This window comes from Canis lupus, chromosome 15 (assembly GCF_011100685.1).
Source record: "Canis lupus familiaris isolate Mischka breed German Shepherd chromosome 15, alternate assembly UU_Cfam_GSD_1.0, whole genome shotgun sequence".
Lineage (NCBI taxonomy): Eukaryota > Metazoa > Chordata > Mammalia > Carnivora > Canidae > Canis > Canis lupus.
Window position 1 is genome coordinate 51,481,161 of NC_049236.1, and position 21,876 is coordinate 51,503,036.

At 36.6% G+C, this 21,876-nt stretch overlaps 1 protein-coding gene across 8 annotated transcripts in view; it reads left to right on the plus strand.

Moving 5' to 3' along the window:
- TRIM2 (tripartite motif containing 2) overlaps nucleotides 1-20,440 on the plus strand; it is a 169,445-nt gene extending 149,005 nt beyond the window's left edge. For all 8 annotated transcript variants that reach the window (XM_038559052.1, XM_038559053.1, XM_038559054.1 and 5 more), the window contains 6 exons: nucleotides 252-355; nucleotides 601-768; nucleotides 6,976-7,144; nucleotides 8,223-8,293; nucleotides 12,311-12,451; nucleotides 15,999-20,440. In XM_038559052.1, the coding sequence (XP_038414980.1) occupies nucleotides 252-355; nucleotides 601-768; nucleotides 6,976-7,144; nucleotides 8,223-8,293; nucleotides 12,311-12,451; nucleotides 15,999-16,151 (806 nt within the window). In that variant the 3' untranslated portion in view covers nucleotides 16,152-20,440. The remainder of the gene's footprint in view (nucleotides 1-251; nucleotides 356-600; nucleotides 769-6,975; nucleotides 7,145-8,222; nucleotides 8,294-12,310; nucleotides 12,452-15,998) is intronic.
- Nucleotides 20,441-21,876: the final 1,436 nt, after the last annotated feature.

Consider the following 21,876-nt stretch of genomic DNA (forward strand, 5'->3'; position numbering starts at 1 on the left):
TTGCCTAAAAAAGTGACTTTGCAATGACTTTATTGGTCTAGAAGAGAAGTTCAGGACCATTAGGTCCTAATGGATTAGGTCATGGTGGAAGAAGTTCTCTTTTTTTGAGTGTAATTAAAAGAAAAATATATATATTCTCAGATTACCTATGGAAACCTAATTCTCTTTAAGAAACAGACATCTGATTCTCTATTGCTTAATTTCTATTTTATTATTTTTTAAATTCCTGTGATTTTATAATTTATTTCTAGGTACTAAAGGAAGAAATAAAGGAGAATTTACAAATCTTCAAGGGGTAGCTGCATCTACAAGTGGGAAGATACTAATTGCAGATAGCAACAACCAATGTGTACAGGTATGGTTCTCAATTATATACCTTCACTTATATGGTAAAACAGATATTTGCGTATTTTCCTGCTTAAGACTTAAGATCCATAGTACAAGGACAGAAAGAGAAGCTTACAATGTGTATAGACTTTTCTTCAAATGGGGTTTGCATGTCCTGACCTGTGGTACATAGGATACATGTTTTTGACTGTTTTCCATCTTCACTAATTTCTGTGCTCATTTACATTCCAAGGAATGTCATTTGTTTTGCAGATATTTTCCAATGATGGCCAGTTCAAAAGTCGGTTTGGCATTCGAGGCCGTTCTCCCGGGCAGCTGCAGCGGCCCACAGGAGTAGCTGTGCATCCCAGTGGGGACATAATCATTGCAGACTATGATAATAAATGGGTTAGCATTTTCTCTTCTGATGGCAAGTTTAAGGTAAGATTAAGCTACCAATTGGCTGCTATGCAGTAGAGAGAAAAAACAGGAAATACAAGGTGAAATTCAAGATTTCATACACAAAGACATGTGGATGTTACGTCTAACTTTTATGGAGAGGGGCAGTGATATTGTTATAAATTTTATGTATAGGAAATAGCGGCTTCATTTTATAAAGCAATTAGGCCATTCAGTCACTTTTTTTTTTTTTACATATTAGCAGATTTACCTAAATTCAATGAAGACAACTATTCAAAGATTATTGAAGAGGCAATTGTTATCTCCCAAATTAATTTACAGATTGTTGTGTATGAAGTGCTTCCTACTTTCTCAGACCTATGATAGATGAAATGGGAGAAATAGAATCATAAAACATGCTTTCTACCTTTGAAAAGCATACAAGCCCCTTGAGGAAAATGATGCTATAAATGACACAAAAAATTTTGTGTTAGCCTTGAATCAGTCTTATATTGCTTGGTGCAATCTGAAACCTAGTGTTAAAATATAGAATATAGGAATCAAAAGGACAAGAGAATGGCAGCTGGCAGCGCAGAGAAAAAGTGAGTTGAGCTGCATTTTGGGAAGCATCCCATCATTTGACATATTTGCTATTGTCCCCAGCATCAGCTCTTTCTTGAGCAAGTCACTAAAGAGTTGAGAGCCCTCCGGTGATACCAGAAATCTCTCTTCTAAGGTGTCATCAAAGAATATTATGTGCAGCCCATTTTCTGCATTTGTTCACAAGAAGATTATGAGGCACTTTGTCAAAGGTGTTTTTGAAGGCCATAAGCACTGTGCATTCTGCATTGTCCTGTCTAGCCTGCTTAGAGGCTTCTCTTTCAGGTGACAACATGAGCTTTTTACTTAGATCAAGACTTTGGAATCCAAAGTCTGCAACTTATTAACTAATAATATCACTTCCTTGAGTCTCAATAGAGACTCACATTTGGATTTAAAAAAAAATATTTTTTAGTTAAAAAAATCTTTAAAAAGGGGGGTGGGGATTCCCGGGTAGCTCAGCAGTTTAGCGCCTGCCCTTGGCCCAGGGCGTGATCCTGGAGTCCTGGAATCGAGTCCCACATCAGGCTCCCTGCATGGAGCCTGCTTCTCCCTCTGCCTGTGTCTCTGCTTCTCTCTCTCTCTCTGTCTCTCATGAATAAATTTTTAAAAAATCTTAAAAAACAAAAAATCTATTTTTTGGGATTTGGGTAAGAATTGCTGGAGATTTATTTCTCGATTTCATATGTGCCTTGTATGAAATAGGTATCTAAGAAATGTTCTTTTCCATTGCTTCTAGTAACCCTGTCCAAAAAAATGAAATGTTTGATCAGCTGTGATTTGGACTTCATGACATGCCAGTACCTAGTCACAACTTTCTTTACCTAATGTTCAGAGATGATGCTCTTCATAATCTATTTCAGAATCCTGAAGATTACACAAAGTTCACTCAGTTTCTTATTGGAGGAATTTGTATTTTCCTTTTTAAAATTTTTGGATCACTATAGTCCTCTCATTTTTATTAAATCAAGTTACTTCCATAATTATTAACCCTCAAATTGGAGCCCCTGTTTTATGTGGGGCAGCATCTTTTCAATCTAGGAGAATAAAAAGCCATAGTTTTTAATTCCCCTATATTACACACAACTCTTCAATTGCCCTTGAGGTTTTTTTTGTTCCACTAGAAATTTGATGACTCCATAAGATGGCTAAGTACACAGAAAGGTCTCTTGCCTTTTTATATCTCTAACTTCCTCTGCTGCTTTTGTGTTTTCATAATTCTATTTGTAGTCAGATATACCCAAATACGACAACTTTAACATCAACAGAAGAAAAACTTTTCAGTGACCTCTTGAAATTGTCCATCTAGTTTGGAAACACCCTATTTCCTCTTGGTACATATGCTAGTGAAACTATGACCTGTCTCTGACTTCATAAGTGAATGCTAAAATAAGGATAAAATCAAGAGTTTTATATCTAATATGCTGAAATATTTTATATATAATAAAACATTTTGAAACTGGAGTTTTACATTTAAGAGAGAAGGGCTTCTTGAATTATGCAATTTTCATTCAGTGGTTCAATATTCTATATATAATAGACACTCTTCCTGGAAGATCCAGATCCTCAGAGTTGGAATAAACAAGAACACTCATGCCCTCTAGAGGATAGGGGGAATGGATATGGTATAGTTTCAACAGACCCTTTTGTTTTCAATAGGCATTGATCAGGGGATAAAAGGATAGCAAGTAAAAACGCTTTAGTACTGTAATGGGAGCTCATCCAGCTGACCATATGCATGACCATTTACTGAGATACTTTCTTTTCAGTGGTATTCAGTAAAATAAAACACAAGCTCAGAAAAACAAACCTTTAACACAAAGGTGGATTATTTGTATTTGTTCTAGTTAGTTCTAGAGATACAGCAGCTTATGCCCTTTTCTTTCTTTTACTCACCAGATTCTTAGCCCTGATTCTCATTCATTTTTGCCTCTAATTTTTTCCTTCCCATCTTTTCTGCTGACCTATATCTTCTAGGCCAACTAGGAACCTTTTGTGACCCCAGAACAGATACAGAGACCCCAGTCCACCATATTCTAAAATATCTCATCTCTTCCTTCTTCAATTCAAGGACCTACTTGTTGAGTTGAATACCTTTATTTAACTATTCCGAAGTCAGTGTCTAAAATAACTCTGCTTACTATTCTGTTTAAGACAGGGGACACATTGTCAGGCCAAATATAGTAACTATTAATTTCATGTGGTATAATCTAGTGCAGCAAAACTGGAGTGATGAAAGGAAGGTGGAAGAGAAAGGGGTTTGCGTTTGCCCACAACATTTAAGGTGTTTTGTTTTGTTTAAGACCTGCTCTAGCTCTTACTACACGGATGGAAGGGCAGCAATCCCTTTCTTCTGTTTTTGTTCTACATAATTACCATCTGCTTGGTATTATATGGCTGAATCATTCTAAAGTAACAACTAGTGTTCATAATGTTAGGCAGTAATAATATTCTTGCTGTAATAATTAGAATGTCCTCTCTTCTTTTTGATCCTTATTGACATATCTTCTATTATAACATGAAAAAAGTATACAATTTTTTGACAAACCATTATGGTATAGCCTCTTTAATCTCTGGGCTAGATTGCAAAATCAGGATCAAATTTATACTACAGATTCCCTTACAAGAATCCTATTGTTTCCTTCCTTAAGTATCCCTTTATATTAAAGAGATCAAAGCTGAATCTTATTTATCATCTTAACCAGGATTAAAGATCACACACAATCTGATCCCCCACTGTGGAAAACGTCCCTGTCCCTCTCTCCATACTCTCTTTCTGCACTTATCTGTAAGTCTCTGTCAGGAAGGATACTCCTGATGGTCAGATATATGATAGCAACCAAATGGGTGGAGATGGGATTGTGTGCCATATGCTATGCTTGGCACTCTGTCCTTCAGAATCTGCATGACCCAGAAGTTAAATACAACAGCTGCCATTTTACAGATGAGGAAACTGAGGTTCCAACTGGTAAAAGAATAAATTTTGCTCTGAAATTTTGATCCTGGGTTTAAATGAACTGTGGTATCTATCATAAAGGAACTAGGGAATCAGGAGGTACAAATTTGGGTTTTTTTTTTTTTTAATGGTGAAAATGAGGTAAGTTTGGTTTAACAGTGTTTGAATTTAACGTAATAACTTGTAAAATAGGCCAGGACTAAAGATACGGATTTGAGATTCTGACAGAGGTGAAAGTTGATGCCATTGCATAAATGAGATCTTAGAAGTACAGAGAATTGCACTGTCCAATTTGGTATTCACTAGCCACAGAGGATACCAAGTTCTTGAAAAGGTACTGGTCTGAATTAAGATGTGCTGTGCATGTGAAATACACACTGGATTTTAAAGACTTAGTAAAACAAATGTAAAATACCTTATTAATAATTTTAATATTGTTTACTTGTTGAAATGATAACTTTTAGATATGTTAGGTCCAATACAATATGTGATTAAAATAATACTTTTTTCTTTGTTTTTTTCTATGTTGGTTACTAGAAAAATCTTTTACATATATGGCTCATGTTACATTTCTATCAGGCAGTGCTAATACAGAGAGAGAAAACAGGAGGGACACCTGGGTTGCTCGGCAGTTTAGCACCTGCCCTTGGCCCAGGGTGTGATCCTGGAGTCCCGGGATCGAATCCTGCATTGGGCTTCCTGCACGGAGCTTGCTTTTCCTTCTGCCTGTGTCTCTGCCTCTCTCTCTGTGTCTCTCATGAATGAGTAAATAAAATCTTTAAAAAAAAAAAAAAAAGAGGAAAAACAAAACCTATGGAAATGTAAATTTTTTGAAATTAATTTTTTTAATTTAAAAAGTAATACATGCAAATAAATAAGTTTTTAAAGTTTTTAAAGTAACCCTAACTGGGGCTCCTGGGTGGTTTAGTTAAGTGGCTGCCTTCAGCTCCCAGTCATGATTCCGAGGTCCTGGGATCAAGCCCCATGTCAGGTTCCCTGTTCAGTGAGGAGTCTGCTTCTCCCTTTCCTTCTGTCCCCTGGCTCCTGCTTTTTCTTTCTCTTCCCCCCACCCCAATAAATAAAATCTTAAAATAAATAAACAGAAACCCTGCAGATGAATATAAAATGAAAAGTCAGTTTCTCCTACCACCACTAATATCAGTGGTTTCTTACTTTCTCTTCCAGGAATATGATAGATTTGAGAAAGCATTTCTAAAACTACAGAGAGCTCTACTTGACCCTCTGAGCCTCTCTGCCTGGGAGAACTATGGCTCTTACATCCCTTCTCACTTACCAGGCACTCTTCCTGGCTGCTCCCTCACCTTGGTGCTCATTCTCCTTCCTTATCTTTAGTGACCTGTCATGTTCTTTTAGCCTATTTGAATTCTCTCAAATCTACCAAATCAAATACTCAATACCAAGCACTTCAAAAAGGACCCAGTGAACGTATTTGTCTGTGTAATGTGACTGAGACATCTTCCTGGGTAAGGGCTGGTCTTGCCCTTGTCTACTCCTTGCCTGGAATCATTAGCCACAGAGTTGGTACCCCATTAATGTTTGTAGAATTAGTAAATAAATGGGTGAATGAGTCAAGTACTTCTTTATAATGGAGCTATAAAAGTAAAGGTATAAGACCTACATCTCGTAGCAAACAGGCATTTATATAGTCTACTTAGATGAATGAGGGATCCCTGGGTGGCTCAGCAGTTTAGCGCTGCCTTCGGCCCAGAGCGTGATCCTGGAGTCCCGGGATCGAGTCCCATATCAGGCTTCCTGCATGGAACCTTCTCTCTGCCTTTGTCTCTGCTTCTCTCTCTGTGTGTGTCTCTCATGAGCAAATAAAATCTTAAAAAAAGAAAGATGAGTGAGTTTTAAAATATATATGGTATGTGTTTGATAGAAATCTGATGCTTTCCTCCCATCTTAAAATAATGAAAACTAGAACTATTCAGTCGTCATGACTACCCTAAATAATGCTGGACTTTTCAAATCAATATATTTAACAAGTGTTTATGGAGTACCTGTTAGACACCAAGAAGTATGCTAGGCTCTGAGTACACAGTAGTGGGTAGAAGAGACACGATTCTTGCCTGCATGGAACTTAACACATGGTTAACTAAGCACATGGCAGATGCTTGGCAATTTTAATACCAGTGATGATCTACAACAATGACAATGATAGTTGACCTTTAATGATTGCATAATACATGCTATATTTTACACTGAACGCTTTATTCACATTATTTTACTTAGTATGCCAAAAATGCCACTGGGAGTTATTGAAGTCTTTTTTTTTTTTTTTTACATTTTTATGTATATAAGGAATCTGAAGCTTGAAATCAAATGCATCTGTGCTATTCTAGGTGTGTCTAAAGCAAGCGACAGGCGTAAAACTATCTTCTACTCCTGATCAGTGATCTTTTGCTATATACCACATTGCATCTTTACAAGGGAACTGTGACCTCAGTTAAGGGGATTCAAGAACATTTTGGGTGGTGATCCTCTTAAAAAGTAAGGATTTCAGGTAAATCTTAGTGGCAGATAATAGATGTGACAAAAGCAGAAGATCATTGTGACATATGAATAGCTGTGCACCCCTGTTTGAACATTCAAGTAAATATGTACTAAAACAAATGTCTGTCTTCATGTTCTGTAGTGTTTTAAATTTCATTCTCTGTGCTTGTCTCTAACAGACAAAAATTGGATCAGGAAAGTTGATGGGGCCCAAAGGAGTCTCTGTGGACCGCAACGGGCACATCATTGTGGTGGACAACAAGGCGTGCTGTGTGTTTATCTTCCAGCCAAACGGGAAAATAGTCACCAGGTTTGGTAGCCGAGGAAATGGGGACAGGCAGTTTGCAGGTACACTCGATGGTAATATGTAAAACCCCTTTTTTATGCTTCTTCTGCTCACATTTGCATGATGGAGCATGTGGAAGATGCCTCAATCCCCAGTGTGTTTGCTGGCTTTGGGAAAGATACTGGGGATGAAATCTAAGCAAAAGCATGATGAGATGCTTCTCAATTACTCCACCTGCAGTAAGTTGAACTGCAGTCCATGCGTGGTTTTTATTGGCAGCAGGCAGTTAGAAGTCTAATTTTTGAATTTAAGTAAAACATAAACTCTAAGATAAAATATTTTTGAAATAAAAATATTTGACGAGCAGTGTAGTAACTCCTAGTTCTCCCTAGCTGCAGCTTTGTTTAAAGAGCTTCTGAATGGGAGAGGTTTTTTTTTTCACCTTTCTGGATGATAAGAGAACAGGACTTTAGAATATTTGCTGAGTACACGAAGGACAGTTCTGTTACTTTTCTTTTTGGTGTACCACTTTACAAGTACAAGCTTCTTAGTTTCTCACATCTGCAAAAAGAGGCTGAAAACAGTGTATACATTTTCTTTTTGAAAGGGTGCTTTTGGCATTTGACGATAATTTGCATAATCTTTTTTTGTGTGTGCTTTGTCTCCAGTTTTGCCAGGTTCTGAATGTCACCCAAAATTACAAAATATGGGTTTCTGCTCTACTTTTTAAAAAAATTCAATATTGGAGTCTTTTTCTTAGGACTGAGAATCTACATCTTTCCTCAGTGGGAACTGAGGGCCCTAAAAGGATTAATGTGTACTCAGAGAAGCTGGCAGATGTGACTTTCAGACGGTGGCTCGGAGAATGAATTCTGATGCTTATTGCTCATTCCACTTCATTAGGGCTGCTGGCACACTCAGCTTGGTCTAAAAGAAGCCAGAGTAGACAGTCCCAAGTGTAGACTGATAGAGGACCCACATTATCTAGAGCCAGAGTTCTGGCTGAATGATCTTTCAAGAACTAAGTCTATAATTTGTTCTTTCTTAAATATCTAATATGGTAAATTTTGCAACTGCTGTGGTGTTGTAATCATTTTTATTGTTAGAGTTCTCACATATTTTTTTTCACCTTTTATGCAGGTCCCCATTTTGCAGCCGTAAATAGCAATAATGAGATTATTGTTACGGATTTCCATAATCATTCTGTCAAGGTACCATAAAATGCGTCAATTATTGTTACCTTTTAACTGCTTTTATTGAGAAATCAGTCTGAGAGAAAATAATATAATACTTCTATGCAAAGGAACTAAAGGAGTTAACCTAAATAAAAGAGTAGATTTTGCTTCTCTCTAAGATGCAAGTTTTAATTTGGACACACAGACTTTGAAGAGTCAGAAAATTGAGCAAAATATGGTGGTGATAAGTTTCTTAATTTGAAACGAGTGTAAATGGAGATGACTTAAAAATGAAATTTGAAAAAGCAATTCCTTGAACCTAAAGAGGCAGAACTTTCTGCAGCTTCATAAAATCAGATCACTTTTGCAGTTATCTGCACCATAATGCCTTTCAAACAAATTTAGATATTAGAATGCTGCTGCAACCAGAGATTTTGAAAGGGAAATAGTCCTGGTATAATTCCTATAGCTATTTCATACTTTTTAGAATATTTTCACACTCTTGGTTTTCCCTAGTGTACAATGCCCATTACTCTCCCCCAAACAGTGTAATACATTTTTCTTACTAGGTATAGGGAGAAGAAAGATTTGAGGTTTATTGTGAGCAAATCAGGAAATACAAAAATGTATCAAAACAGATTTCTCATTTTGCTGAAATGAGAAAATGTTTAGTACCATTCTAGATCATGATTCTCAAGGTATGGTGCGGGTTCCACTGAAGGTATGCCAGGTGGTCATGGGCAGTGCACTGCCAGACATTTTTATTTTAAAAGTTAAATGTTTATTTTTTAGGGTTACCTTCTGTTTATATCAAGTGGTGCTGGTTTGCACTTATAGAAGTGATATAGTTTTCCTTGTAAGTAAATTCATTTAAATTTTTTAAAGTGAGGCATTTTCAGAAGGAAGGATAATAAGGGAACAGCATAGATGACAATATGCCTGTGACTAAAGTCTGCTCCATTGGGCAGCCAAATTGAAAAATAGCTATTGTTGATAACTGGAACAGCTACGTAGAAATAGGATTTCAATACCCAAAGATATTCTCTCTTCTGAGTCCTTCACTGCTTCATTTCCCCAGCTTGTCCCCAAAGATATGTTTAACCTGAGTAAATGGAAAGGTTTTGAACTTTTTTGGTGGGTGCCAAGTCCTTATGCAAAAATAGAGCAGAGCGGGCTGTGGTGATGGGACAGGAGGAAAAAAAGGATGCCCACCATTGCTTCCTTCTCAGGCTGCTTCCTGCCATGTTGTCTGTCCCACGCTGCTGCCATAGTGATAGAGCTCCATCCCCACTCCCCCCACCTCCCTCCATCTCTTGCTCTCTCTCTCTCTCTTTACGTCTCTCTCTCTGGGACCTGTCTTGGTAAAAGAAAGATGACTAGGAAAAGTAGTGGTGGGGAGGAGGGAAACAAAGAAGCAATAGGGCAGTAGGGACTGCGCTGTAGACCATCCTCTGGGGTGGGGGTGGGTGGCTGTCACAGTTTTGCATGATGAGAGTAACTGCAAAGTAATGACAGGCTATTATCACACTTCCTTTCTTCTATTCCCTTTATGGAGGACTCCTTGAACGAGAGGGCGCGTGTAACCAGAAGGTAACCCGTGTAGATGAACAGAGGCCAGCCAATGCCTGGCACCGCTCTGCCTACCCCTACTGGAAGATAGTAATATTAATCAAGTTGCTCTTTTCTACTAAAGCGCAACTGTGGCCTCAGAGCCTTTCCGTCCCAGTGCTCCAGGCAGTCTCTATGAATCAACTGGCATTGGTATGTGGGAGGACTCCTATTTGCCAGCAGTGGCTGACAATGTAGAAGGAAATAATACCTGTGTAAGTAATCAAGATGCAAGGCAAGGTAGCAATATTTTCTTAAAAATAGGTACATATAAAGTTCTGTAAGAATCCAGAAGAAAACAAAGAACAGATTTCTGTATCTCAGACTATCAGGGAAGACTGCCAAATGGAGGTGGTATTTGAGGTGAGCAGAATTTTTAAAATCAGGAAAGGATTTTCAAAGTCACAAAAACTTGCGTAAAAACTTGTTAGAAAAATCAAAGCTGTAAAAATTTACTATTTCAGCTCATGCATCTGCCTCTTAATTATGTTTTCATCTGAGTAATTTATAAGCAATTAAATGATGTTTTCTTTATAATTATTAAGATTCTGAAAACTCTTCCAAGTTTTCAGTATAGTAGAGGTAGATTATTGTAGTAATTTAAACTCTATTTTCCCCTGATTTAAGAAAACCAGTCTTTTGTTTTTGTTTTTCTTTCTCTTCTCTTTGATAGCTGTTGCCATATAGCTCTTATGGAATAGTTGGGCTTTTGTTCCCCGTGTAACATGTGGCAGTTAGCAGTGGTTCTGTATTCTAGTTACTTCTCTGTTGGTCATTGTGAAAACTGCCTGTAGGTCAGGGCTAACAAATGGCAGAAGTCTTTAGAGGTCTTCAGTATGCATTCTCTTTTCATTGCAAAACAAGTAAGACTAAATTTGGCATTATCCGTCATTCCAACATAGAGTGGAAGCATTTGAGCCATTTGGAGCATGCCAAGGAAAACATACTTACTCAGAGATCGATACAAGCAAACAAAAAGATCATTGGTAGGACTTAAAAAGGGAAAGATCAGAGAATAATAAATTGTGTCCTCACCAGTAAACAAACACTTTCATTGGTCTTTAAAACAAGAATGTTTCATGTGAAAGGATATAAAAAGGAGTCAAGAAAGATTTTTAAAACATAGCATCTTAGCAAAAGCTGGTTCTTGTCCTTTCCAACAAACCAAAGAGGTAGCTTACTTACTTGGCAAATTAATTGAATTAATTCAAGAAGCAGTCATGATTCTTCATCTTAAAGGAAGTTTAGCCTTTAGAGATGGAAGTTTCTCACTTTGCTTTCCCAGTGTACATAACTAAAAGAGTCATTTTAATCTTTCAAGATCACAGAGGTGGCAATAGGAGAATCTGTAAAAGATCCTGAGATCATTTTCAAATTAGATCTGCACTTGGTATAGGGAACCCTTACTTTCATGGTGCTTTTTGCATGTAATACTTTTTGATTTGTTAATGAGTACGTCTACACATGTAGGCTAGGTGATAATGGATGCTTAAAGTAATATCCTGGGTATATTTCACAACCATTAAGTATCATCTGAATCATCAAGGTAAAAGTATGCATACTATAGTCTTAAATTTAAACACATATTTAAAAATTTAATTCTGCCCAAATCAGTAATCTTTATTTGATACAAATACAGTAATACTTCATTAATAAGAATATTTAATTAACTGCAACAATCCATTGCTTTTCCATATCAGATATTAAAGAATTTGCTAAAGAGTTCTGTGTAGCTCCCTACTTATGTCAGCCCCCTCCACTCAGTATGCTCCATCCATCAAAACCTTAGGGTCATATTAACTCTCTATTTTAACTAAATATATATGTTGAAAAAAGTATATAAAAAACCCTTCTCTTATTCTTTGCCTGTGCCATTAAACACACACACACACACACACACACACACACACACACACACTTTCCCCTGATGTAAGTGTGAAGTCCAGCCTACTCTATCCCATGTTGAGTTTGCAAAAAGGTAATAAATTCTGAGCATTTGGCCTAACCAAAAACTTTTAGGTCCTGATCCAACTTTGATCATCCATCATGGTAGAAATACAATGCCTGTCCTTCAAATTTAGCTATTTATTTAAAGGCAAAATGAGTAATATTGTTGAAAGTTATAGCTCCACTTTCTCACCCTACCCTATATTTGTATATTATTTTGTAATTTATAACAAAAGTATTTTTCATATAAGTATTCAATAACCAGATATAAGCTAGAAATAAATGATTTAGCAAATGATAAATCAAATTTATGTAGCAAATTGGGGAGCCCTAAGTGATATGGGGGTCTACCTTGTAGATTTATTTCTTTTTTCAGAAAATTTTAAATCATAGGGCTTGTTATTAAAAACCTGTGCAGATACATATTTTTTAAGACTCATAATGTTGGCACAACTGTTTTCAACTTAAAATGAAATGATTTAAAAATATCTCTTATAGGTGTTTAATCAGGAAGGCGAATTCATGTTGAAGTTTGGCTCAAATGGAGAAGGAAATGGTCAGTTTAATGCTCCAACAGGTGTAGCTGTGGATTCAAATGGAAACATCATTGTAGCAGACTGGGGAAACAGCAGGATCCAGGTAAGTGAAAATGCTAATGTATTTGTTTAGAGTGATTGCTATTTGTTCAAAGTGAAGAATTGGCTGTCTCCCAGCTGGAATGTTTTCCTTTCGTCATTGGTTAGGTTCTTCATAGACCATAGGTAATCTCACCAGAAGTGCTAAACAAAGGAAGGTGGAGGAGAAAAAACATCAACAGATTACCAGAGTGAAGCTCTCTGAATTGGGAATTTTTAACATGAATCCCATAGATCCCCAAAGTGTTTGTGGCTAGAACTCAAGAGGTCCATTGAACAAAAATATTATATTACTATTTTTACTAGGTACTAATGAAAAACATTTTTAAAATTATGAATAGAGGCAGTTGTCACAGTAATTTCAGTAATACCTATAACTTTGTCACCAAGAGGAATCACAGAAAAAGAGGAATCACAGTCAAAAGATGACTACTTCATATCCACATGTACAATGGGACACCTGGGTGGTTCACTTGGTTAAGTGTCTGACTTAATTTTGGCTCAGGTCATGATCTTTTATTTAACAGTTGCAGAGGTCTTGAATTATCATTTATACTCATCATTCTTTCAAAACTAGTGAGTATTAGACCCATCACTACTACTTGTTATTTTGTGTGTTGGTTAAAAAAGTACACATATTACTGTATCGCAATTTTGTAAAAGTTTTACAACTGTATTTTAATATAATTGTTCTCCTTTATAATCCCATGTATTTTGTTTTGTGCATTTAAAAACATTATTCTGCTGAATAACATGAGTCAGAGGGGATGGGATGTCTCAAGGAAAATTTAAAAATATATTGACTGAATGAAAGTGCAAATACAGCATATCAAGTTTGTGGAGCGCAGCTAAGATGATTGTGAGAGGGTGATTTTTTTCCCCAGCTCTGTTGAGCTGTAATTGATATACTACATGTCACATGTTTAAAGTATACAGTGAGTTGATTTGATACGTTTATATATTACAAAATAATTACCATCATGTCTTTAGCTAATTTGTCCCTCACCATCACATTGTTAGCATTTCTTTTTTTGGTGAGAACATTTAGATCTACTCTCTCAACAACTTTCAAGTACCTAAGTTTTCTTAACTATAATCAGTGTACTATGTGGTAGATCCCCAAAACTTCCTCATCTTCTAACTGGAAGTTTATATGCTTTGACCAACTCCCCATTTCCCCCACTCCTCAGCCCTGGTAACCACCATTTGACACAAGAGGGAAATTAGTAGCATTGAATGCTTATATTAGAAAGTCAGAAATGGGGGCACCTAGGTGGCTCAGTGGTTGACTGCCTTTTTCTCAGGTTGTGATCCCGAGGTCCTTGGGTCAAGTCCCACATTGGGCTACCCACGGGGAGCCTGCTTCTCCCTCTGCCTAGGTCTCTGCCTCTCTCTGTGTTCTCAGGAATAAATAAATAAAATCTTTAAAAATAGAAAGTTAAGAAATCAGTAATCTGAGCTCCTACCTCAGGAAGCTGGAGAGGGAGCAGAACAAACTGAAAGCAAGCAGAGGGAAGGAAATAGTGAAGAGAGGATCAGAAATCAATGAAATGCAAGGCAAACAATAGAGGAAATCAATGAAACAAAGTTGGTTCTTTGAAAAGATCAATAAAATTGACAAACCTCTAGGAAGACTGATAAAGGAAAAGACACAATACACTAACATCATTACAGACTTTGCAGGCATGTGGAAATTCCTTTGAACAACTCGACATGTACAGATTTGACAATTTAGATGAAATGGACCTCAAAAAGTACAAATTCCACATACTCACCGAATATGAAATAAATAATTTGAATACTCTAAAAACTATTAAGGAAATATATTTCTTAATTTTTACTCCCCAAAAAGAAATCTCCAGACTCAGATGGTTTTACTGGAACATTCTACCCAACTGGGTGAAAGGCACAGGGGATTTCTCTGTACTATCTCTGCAGCTTACTATGTCTTACGAACCTACGATTATTTCAAAATTAAAAGTTGTCAGAAACAAATTTAAAAAATAGTATGTTTTCATGGTTTAGGAATAATGGTGTCATGAATCGCATTTGGCATTTTAGTACCCAGATGTCTTTTGTGAAGACTGCAGTAGTTAACAGTTTGAATCTGATACAGGTATTTACTTCTCAGAAAAAGGATTGAGGGGCATCTGGTTAGCTCAGTTAGTAGAGCATATGACTCTCAATCTCAGGGTGTGAGTTGGAGCCCCACATTGGGTATAGAGGTTACTTAAAAAAAATAAAGATTGATACTATAAATGTAAATCTAAATGCTTTTATTTCTCCATTATTTTTATCTTGCTTAATTATGCCAGTGGACATCTACACTTGAAAGATGTGATGGAAAGCCAGAATTGTCTAAGTGATAGAAAGCCAGAAGTCAGACAGGAAACGAAGTGCACATAGCAGTTCTGTGTAAGACCACAGATGCTGAGCTGTTTGGATTATGGCCATCATAGCACCTGCCTAATCACACTGCCTTTTAAAAGAAACCTATGGGCCTAGCGGAATGGTCAAAAGAAACCAGCCTGGGCCTTGTAAAGGAGAAGCATTCCTTTTATTTCATCACGGCAGAAGTTTACAGACCAAAAGATGACTACTTCATATCCAAGTGTACATGGGACACCTGGGTGGCTCAGTCGGTTAAGTGTCTGACTTAATTTTGGCTCAGGTCATGGTCTTGGGGTTGTGAGATCAAGCCCCACATGAGGCTCTGCTCTGGGTGTGGAGCCTCCCTAAGATTCTCTCTCTCCCTCTCCCTCTGTCCTCCCCCCACCAAAACCAAAACAAAACAAACATACATGTTGTAGGGCGCCTTGCTGGCTCGGTTGTTGAGCATGTGACTCTTGATCTCAGGGTTGCAAGTTTGAGCCCTATGTTGGGTATAGAGATTACTTAAAAATGAAATCTTTTTAAAAAAACCCACAAATGTATATATTAAGCCACCAACTTCTTATAACTCCCTCTTTATTTTCTCATTGTATATTATGACTCACGACCATAGCTCTGTGTTCTATTTGCTGATATTTTCCTCTATTATGATTGAGAATAAAAGAGGCTGTAAGTCAGGAGGAAGGTGAAGGCCAAGAGTAAGAAACAAGGGTCCTTCATTTTCAGGCACCATTGAGGGCTATTCCTCTGGAACTAAGAATGTAAGTGAAATCTGTTGGCCAATGACATGCCTCCTTGTCAGTGACTCCGGGGCATAGAGAATGAGAGAAAAAGCAAGGTTAAGTAGAGGGAAGGAATGGATTTATGATAGTGACCTAAACAAACCTCTGGGCTTACATGAATACTTTTTCTAAAGATTTATTTTTATTTATTTTAGAGAGTGGGGGAAGGGCGGAAGGAGAAGGGAGTCTTAAGCAGACTCTATGCCGAGATCATCACTTGAGCCAAAACCAAGAGTTGGATGCTTAACCAAGTACAACCCCCAGGTGCCCCTTACCTGCATGCTTTTATATTGAAAAGATTAGTAAGGGTTTTCTAACTCCTATTTCATCATATTACCATAACTTTCCTGTAAAACGTTGACTTTATATTTTTTACAGGTTTTTGACGGAAGCGGATCATTTTTGTCCTACATTAACACATCCGCTGACCCACTCTACGGCCCCCAAGGCCTGGCCCTAACTTCAGATGGCCATGTTGTGGTTGCAGACTCTGGAAACCATTGTTTCAAGGTCTATCGGTACTTACAGTAATGGTTGGGCAGCTGGACAGCCCCTTACAAAGGTCTTGCACTATAAACTGGAATGGATTTCTCGACGCGGGACCAGATTACACTAGACTTTTCATGCTAGAAAGAATCAGTGATGAACTTTCCAAGGGTATTTCTGAATGTAACTATTTCCTTAAAAACTGCATATCTGATTTCTGTAATTCACTTCTAGGGTTTAAAGAAAAGAAATCCCTTTTACTGAATCTATGGAAACTGCAAAGTTTTACGCCTGTGAACTATGGCTTATCAGACAGGGATTTATGTAGTTGAACTGATTTTGCAAATCAAACACTAAAAAAACCTAGAATATTTAAAAATATTCGTTAATCCTGTGAATGGTAGCTTTTGTGCAGAGCTTCCAGAAACAAAACAAAAACAAAATCTGTTGTAGTTACAGACTTTATTTAACTTTGGTTATGAGACCCGGGGGATCTTCTAACCTCACTTTTACAGTAGGTATTACTCACGTGACATTTTTTGGTTACCAGTAACTACATATAAATTAGAAAAAAAAAAAAAGACCATTTTATAAAACCCTCCCAGCTGTGATTAGGCAGGCCTCTTTTGAGTTTGGCACTTAAAAACCACTGCAAATTTCCCATCCTTTCTGGATTAGATCTAAGATCCTTTTTGTGTGTGCTTTTCACCTTTTCTCTCCTGCTCACCTTGTATCAAAAAACAAAGTCCATTTTCAGGGAATCATGAAATTCCCAATCCTTTGAAAAGCATATTACAATAGCAAATGCTACCTTTTGGAACAGCCCCCCTCAACTCCAGATTAATGAATTGGTATGTAATCAAGAAAAAGTTAGCCACAGTTTATGTGCCATGTTCTCACGTGTCTCTCCTCTTCCACTTCATGAAAGCGAAAGCTTTACCTCCTGCGAGATGTCAGCACATGTAGTAGGACACCAGTATCCTAGGACAGAGAGCCATAAGTAGCCCTTTGGAGGACTGATGGTGTCAACCAAAGGCATGTGATTGATTAATGGTTTCCCCTTAGAAAGCAAATGTTACCAAAGTTGTGTTATCTCGAAAGCATTACAGGTAAGGGCATGTTATGGTTATTTATCATTGTCTAATGAATAGTAGAGGCATTAAAGGACTATGTATACACGATTAGGGTAAGGTGTAGAATGTATCATATATATATATAGCTGAATCTTTGGTGTACTCAAATAGGCAGCACTCTGAAAGACAGAAGCATCGTCCAGCACATTCCTTTACCGCGCAGTTTAAAGCCGTCCTAGTAGAGCAAGCCCGAAAACAGGTTTACTTTTCACCATTGTCCAGTAATGATGATATTGGCTGACTTTTAGCCAGAAAATGGCCTTCTGTGCTTTCAAAAAAACAAAAACAGGTCGGAGGAAAAAGAAACGTTGAACTTGAGTTAAATTTAAGTATAAATGCGTTTGGAGAAATGTGAAGAATAATTTAGTTAATTGTGAATCTGTCATTGATACTGTAAAATAAAATGTGGTCTCTTTCCACTGTTTAATTTTCTACTCAGTTCTACCAAATAGGATGTCATGTTTGGCATTTTCGATAATGACTTTGGGATCTCTTTCACTGAAAGCACCTTAGAACTGTACTATGAGAAAACATTTCCCATATGTATATGTTATGTTCATTGCTTTTTAATTTATAATTCAGTCATTCTCTTCTATAGGACTTTTTTAAATGTAGAAGGGAAATCTAGCTACTTCCAATTGTCTATCAAATTTATTATGCCCAAATCAACCTCTGAAAGAAAATTTTTCATGAAGATTAACATTAGATTTACCTTTTTGTTTGTTTTTTTAGCTAGAGTTTTCGAAATATTTGAGACTATAATGAAGTCATAAAATTCAATAACATTTTTAGAATGTAAAACTAAGATACTATTTGCTAACAATACTGAACTAATAATAATAAGTCTTTGAATTCAGACATTCGTATTCAGTGAGTGCTTACTAGGTGCCAAGCTGCTGATCTAGGCACTGAGGATACAGCACAGCCATGGAGAAAACAGACAAAACTCCCGCCTGCTTGGAGCTTATGCTCTAGGGAGGAATTTCATTTTGCCATTTACTAACATTCTGCATAAGATAAGCTAGACTCTTGATAGCTCCTAGATTCTTTAAAAGAAAACTTTTTAAATTGGTTAAATCAATTTTGGTTTATTTTCACAAGCAAAAATGGCTTCCTATTTAGGTTCTGTCACAAGCTATTGGTCTTAAGACTAGTTTACTTAAAAGAATTATTTTGCACATCATTGAAATTTTTATTTGTGAATTTAGCAATTAACCAGCCATCATACCGTAACAGGCTGGATATCTCAATAATAGATTGAATACAAGGCTAATTTTTTTTTAATCTGTCATTTTTGGCACAAACTGGAATGGAAAAATAGATACTTCAATTCAGACCTGTTCCACTATGTGTCACTGGAACATATTGCTGTGGGCACTCCAAGAAACACTGTATTTTTCCCCCAACATATGTAGTCTCTTGTATGTTAAAGTGTAGATGACATTTCACATTTGGATACATAGGAGCATTTACTGTATTTCTTAATAAGCATATTCGAGGAGGGGGAAAGTGCTGCTGATAAGATAGGAATAGGCAAGATTTAAATGAAGTTTTGTCACAATCTATAGAAAATGGTTTCTGGTAAACTGAGAAGGATATTAAAGTAAGTGACTTTTTTTCCCTGAGCCATCATCGTTGTTTGATTTCTCTTTGTCAAGTGTACAGAACCTGTCATACATTCATGATAAGTAGCACTGAAAAATTACCCATTCAGATGTCCCCTGGGCACTTCTGGCAAAAGATTGCCAGTTCGAATGTAAAGGTCGGTGATGCATTCCCACCCAGTATAGACCTCTCCTGCTGGACTTGGGGGACGTAGTCACTCGACCATCCCGAAACACATGAATAAAAAGCCTTTATGACTGTTCACCATTTTTTTTAATGGTACTTAGTATCTTGATCAAACTTTTAGTCTCTAGTAACTAAATAAGTCCCCAAGTTTCCTTATTTTAATTTACTCTTTGACTAGATTTGAGACAAATACTACAGGTCCATGCAACTAGAATACACTTGCTTCTATTGCCTAAGTATACAGGGTATGTCCTCACTTGGAGTTAACTGGAATAGCAGTACGGTAGCAAGTGTCTGTGGATCCTTACCATTGAAGGATATGCATAAATGCTTTGGTAATATCTACTGAGAGAATTGGAGGAAATAGCAAATGAACCTTAGGTACTGTGCAGATCACTTCAAATGGGAAAAACCTTTTTGTACACTTGGACTCTATAGTATCCTCCCTATTCAGCTTCTGAAAAGGGAGGAGTATTTTTAGTTAAATAATTTAAAAACAAGACATTTCCAGGTAGGATAAAATTGAAGCTATTTGCTGCAGCCATCGTCTAATTTTGCTTAAAATCGAAAGTGGTAATACTGTTGCATTCTGTAAATGTTGCAGGGTTTTAAACTTTACAATTATTTTAATATTTTTGATAACTAGGAATCTAGTATTGCCATAAAGGAAACTAAGTGCCCATTAAAGATTTGTTTGGTATAAATAAATGATTTTTTTGTTTTGTTTTAAATGACAGTAAGCTACAAATCATGATGTTTAATCTTAAACTTTCTGAAGATGAACTGTGTGGCAGTGATTGTGTGGTCTGTTTGTGGAGAATGTATGGAAAGCTATTAATATTCTAAACTAGATTAATAAATCGGCTATGTTGTCCCAATGAATGTACAGCACGTCCATTAATTTTCAAAAGCAACACAGCCTTAAACTCCGTGCTTTTGCTTTATGACATGGGAATGTTCTGTCCTCAACAGAGTGTATTCTTGTAATAGAATCCTTTATATCATTCTCAATTCTATTGCCTTTCAATCCTATGTATGAGTATTAAGGGTTTTTGCTTCCTTTTTTTCTTTTTAAATTTTGTACATTCCATCTTTATAGGTCTGTTTCATACATTTTGTGTATAGAACACTAAGTCTTGCGCTCTCTGACATTGATAACTGATATCTTCTCATTTGTTCTTTTACGAATCGAAATGCCGACTGCCTATTTAAAGAAAAGAATGAACGCTGTGCATCAAAGTGTTTGTATGTTCGTAGCTACATACGTACCACAGTATTTTGGATGCTTTAGTCTAAATAAAACTTTAAATTAATTCTGTCTTGAAACATAGGAGAAACAAGTTTCATGTGTATATCTTTACCATGCACAAAATCTCAAATCATTATAATAAAGCTTGTTTTCTCCATTTCCAGGGTGAATGTTTATTTTACATATTGTTTCCTTTTTTAATAAAGGGAAATGTAGAATATGTGGAAGATATCAATACTCAACCAAACTATGTAGTTAAATTAGTAAAATTTTTGTTTATGATACTAATAATCTGGTTAGCATTTATGATGTATCTTTGAGAGGAATTTGGAAAACTGTGACACACATATTTAGAAGGTGAACTAGGGGACACCTGGATGGCTCAGCCGTTGAGCGTCTGCCTTCCGCTCTGGGCGTGATCCCGGGATAGGGGATCGAGTCCCACATCGGGCTTCTTGTGGGGAGCCTGCTTATGTCTGTGCCTCTCATAAATAAATAAAAATCCTTTAAAACGAAAAGAAGGTGAGATAGACCAAAATCACTATGCTTAAAGAATCACAAGATAGATCTTCTAGAAGTCATGGCAGTCACATTTCTACAGAATGAAGAACTAGAAAGGGATCTCACTAAAAATACTGTCTTTAGGGTCCAAAATTTAATTAATGAATGAATACATATTCATTATAATAAAAATTTTTATACTACATCAAGCTAATAGCCAAGCATTTCAAGCAGTAGTCACAATATCTAAATAATATGTCGGACAGTCCTCTGGAGGTTCTGTTGTAAAGGAACCTGATGGTGGATGTATAAATAATGGAGTATCACTGTCATATTCTTGCAAAGAAGTTTCCGTCTTTCTTAAAATTTAAAAAATTTTAAAGTTTTTTTTCTCTATTCATAATTGAAGGTTGTCATTTTAATGCCACTAATCTACAGGCCAGTATGTTCCCTACAAGACTTGAGGATAGATAAGCTGTCAATCATGAGTGGTTTGTGGATTTGATAATTTGGTCTTTTGTTCTACAGAGGATTCTTGTCCTTTTTCATTGACTGTAAATAAGTCATGACCTTACATATATGCATACAAGTTTTTTTCCTCATGCATTTATAGGCTTTTGATTTTTTTGTTGTCTGTAATTTATATTTTGCTGTGACAATGAATACTAAATTCTATCTTTTGAGAATCCTTTGTGATCAATGGAGGGACACAAAATTTTTTTTTTCTTTAGAATTAAAAAAATCTGTAATAGAAGTCTACAAGAGGTGACTTAAGTCAGTCTTAGAAATGAGAAAAGTGCCAAAGAGGATGCTGCCAACTAGTAACTGTGAATATTAGTATTCTTGAATCCTGTTTGTATTCATTTATTTTTTCTTTCAACCAAGCAGGCAGCATGGCTATTGTGAGCCCTTTTGAAGTTTTCAGAAGCAGCAAGTGAGGCATTCCTGATAAAAAGCCAGTTGCCCCAAGTTTAAGCATGTCTCAAATTGTCCTTTGAGGACTCATTGCACATAAAGCCAAGCTGCACCCCTTTCCAGAAGCAGACAAGTTCAATTAAAGCTGCAATTTATTGGCTAAGTGAAGAGGCTGGAAGGG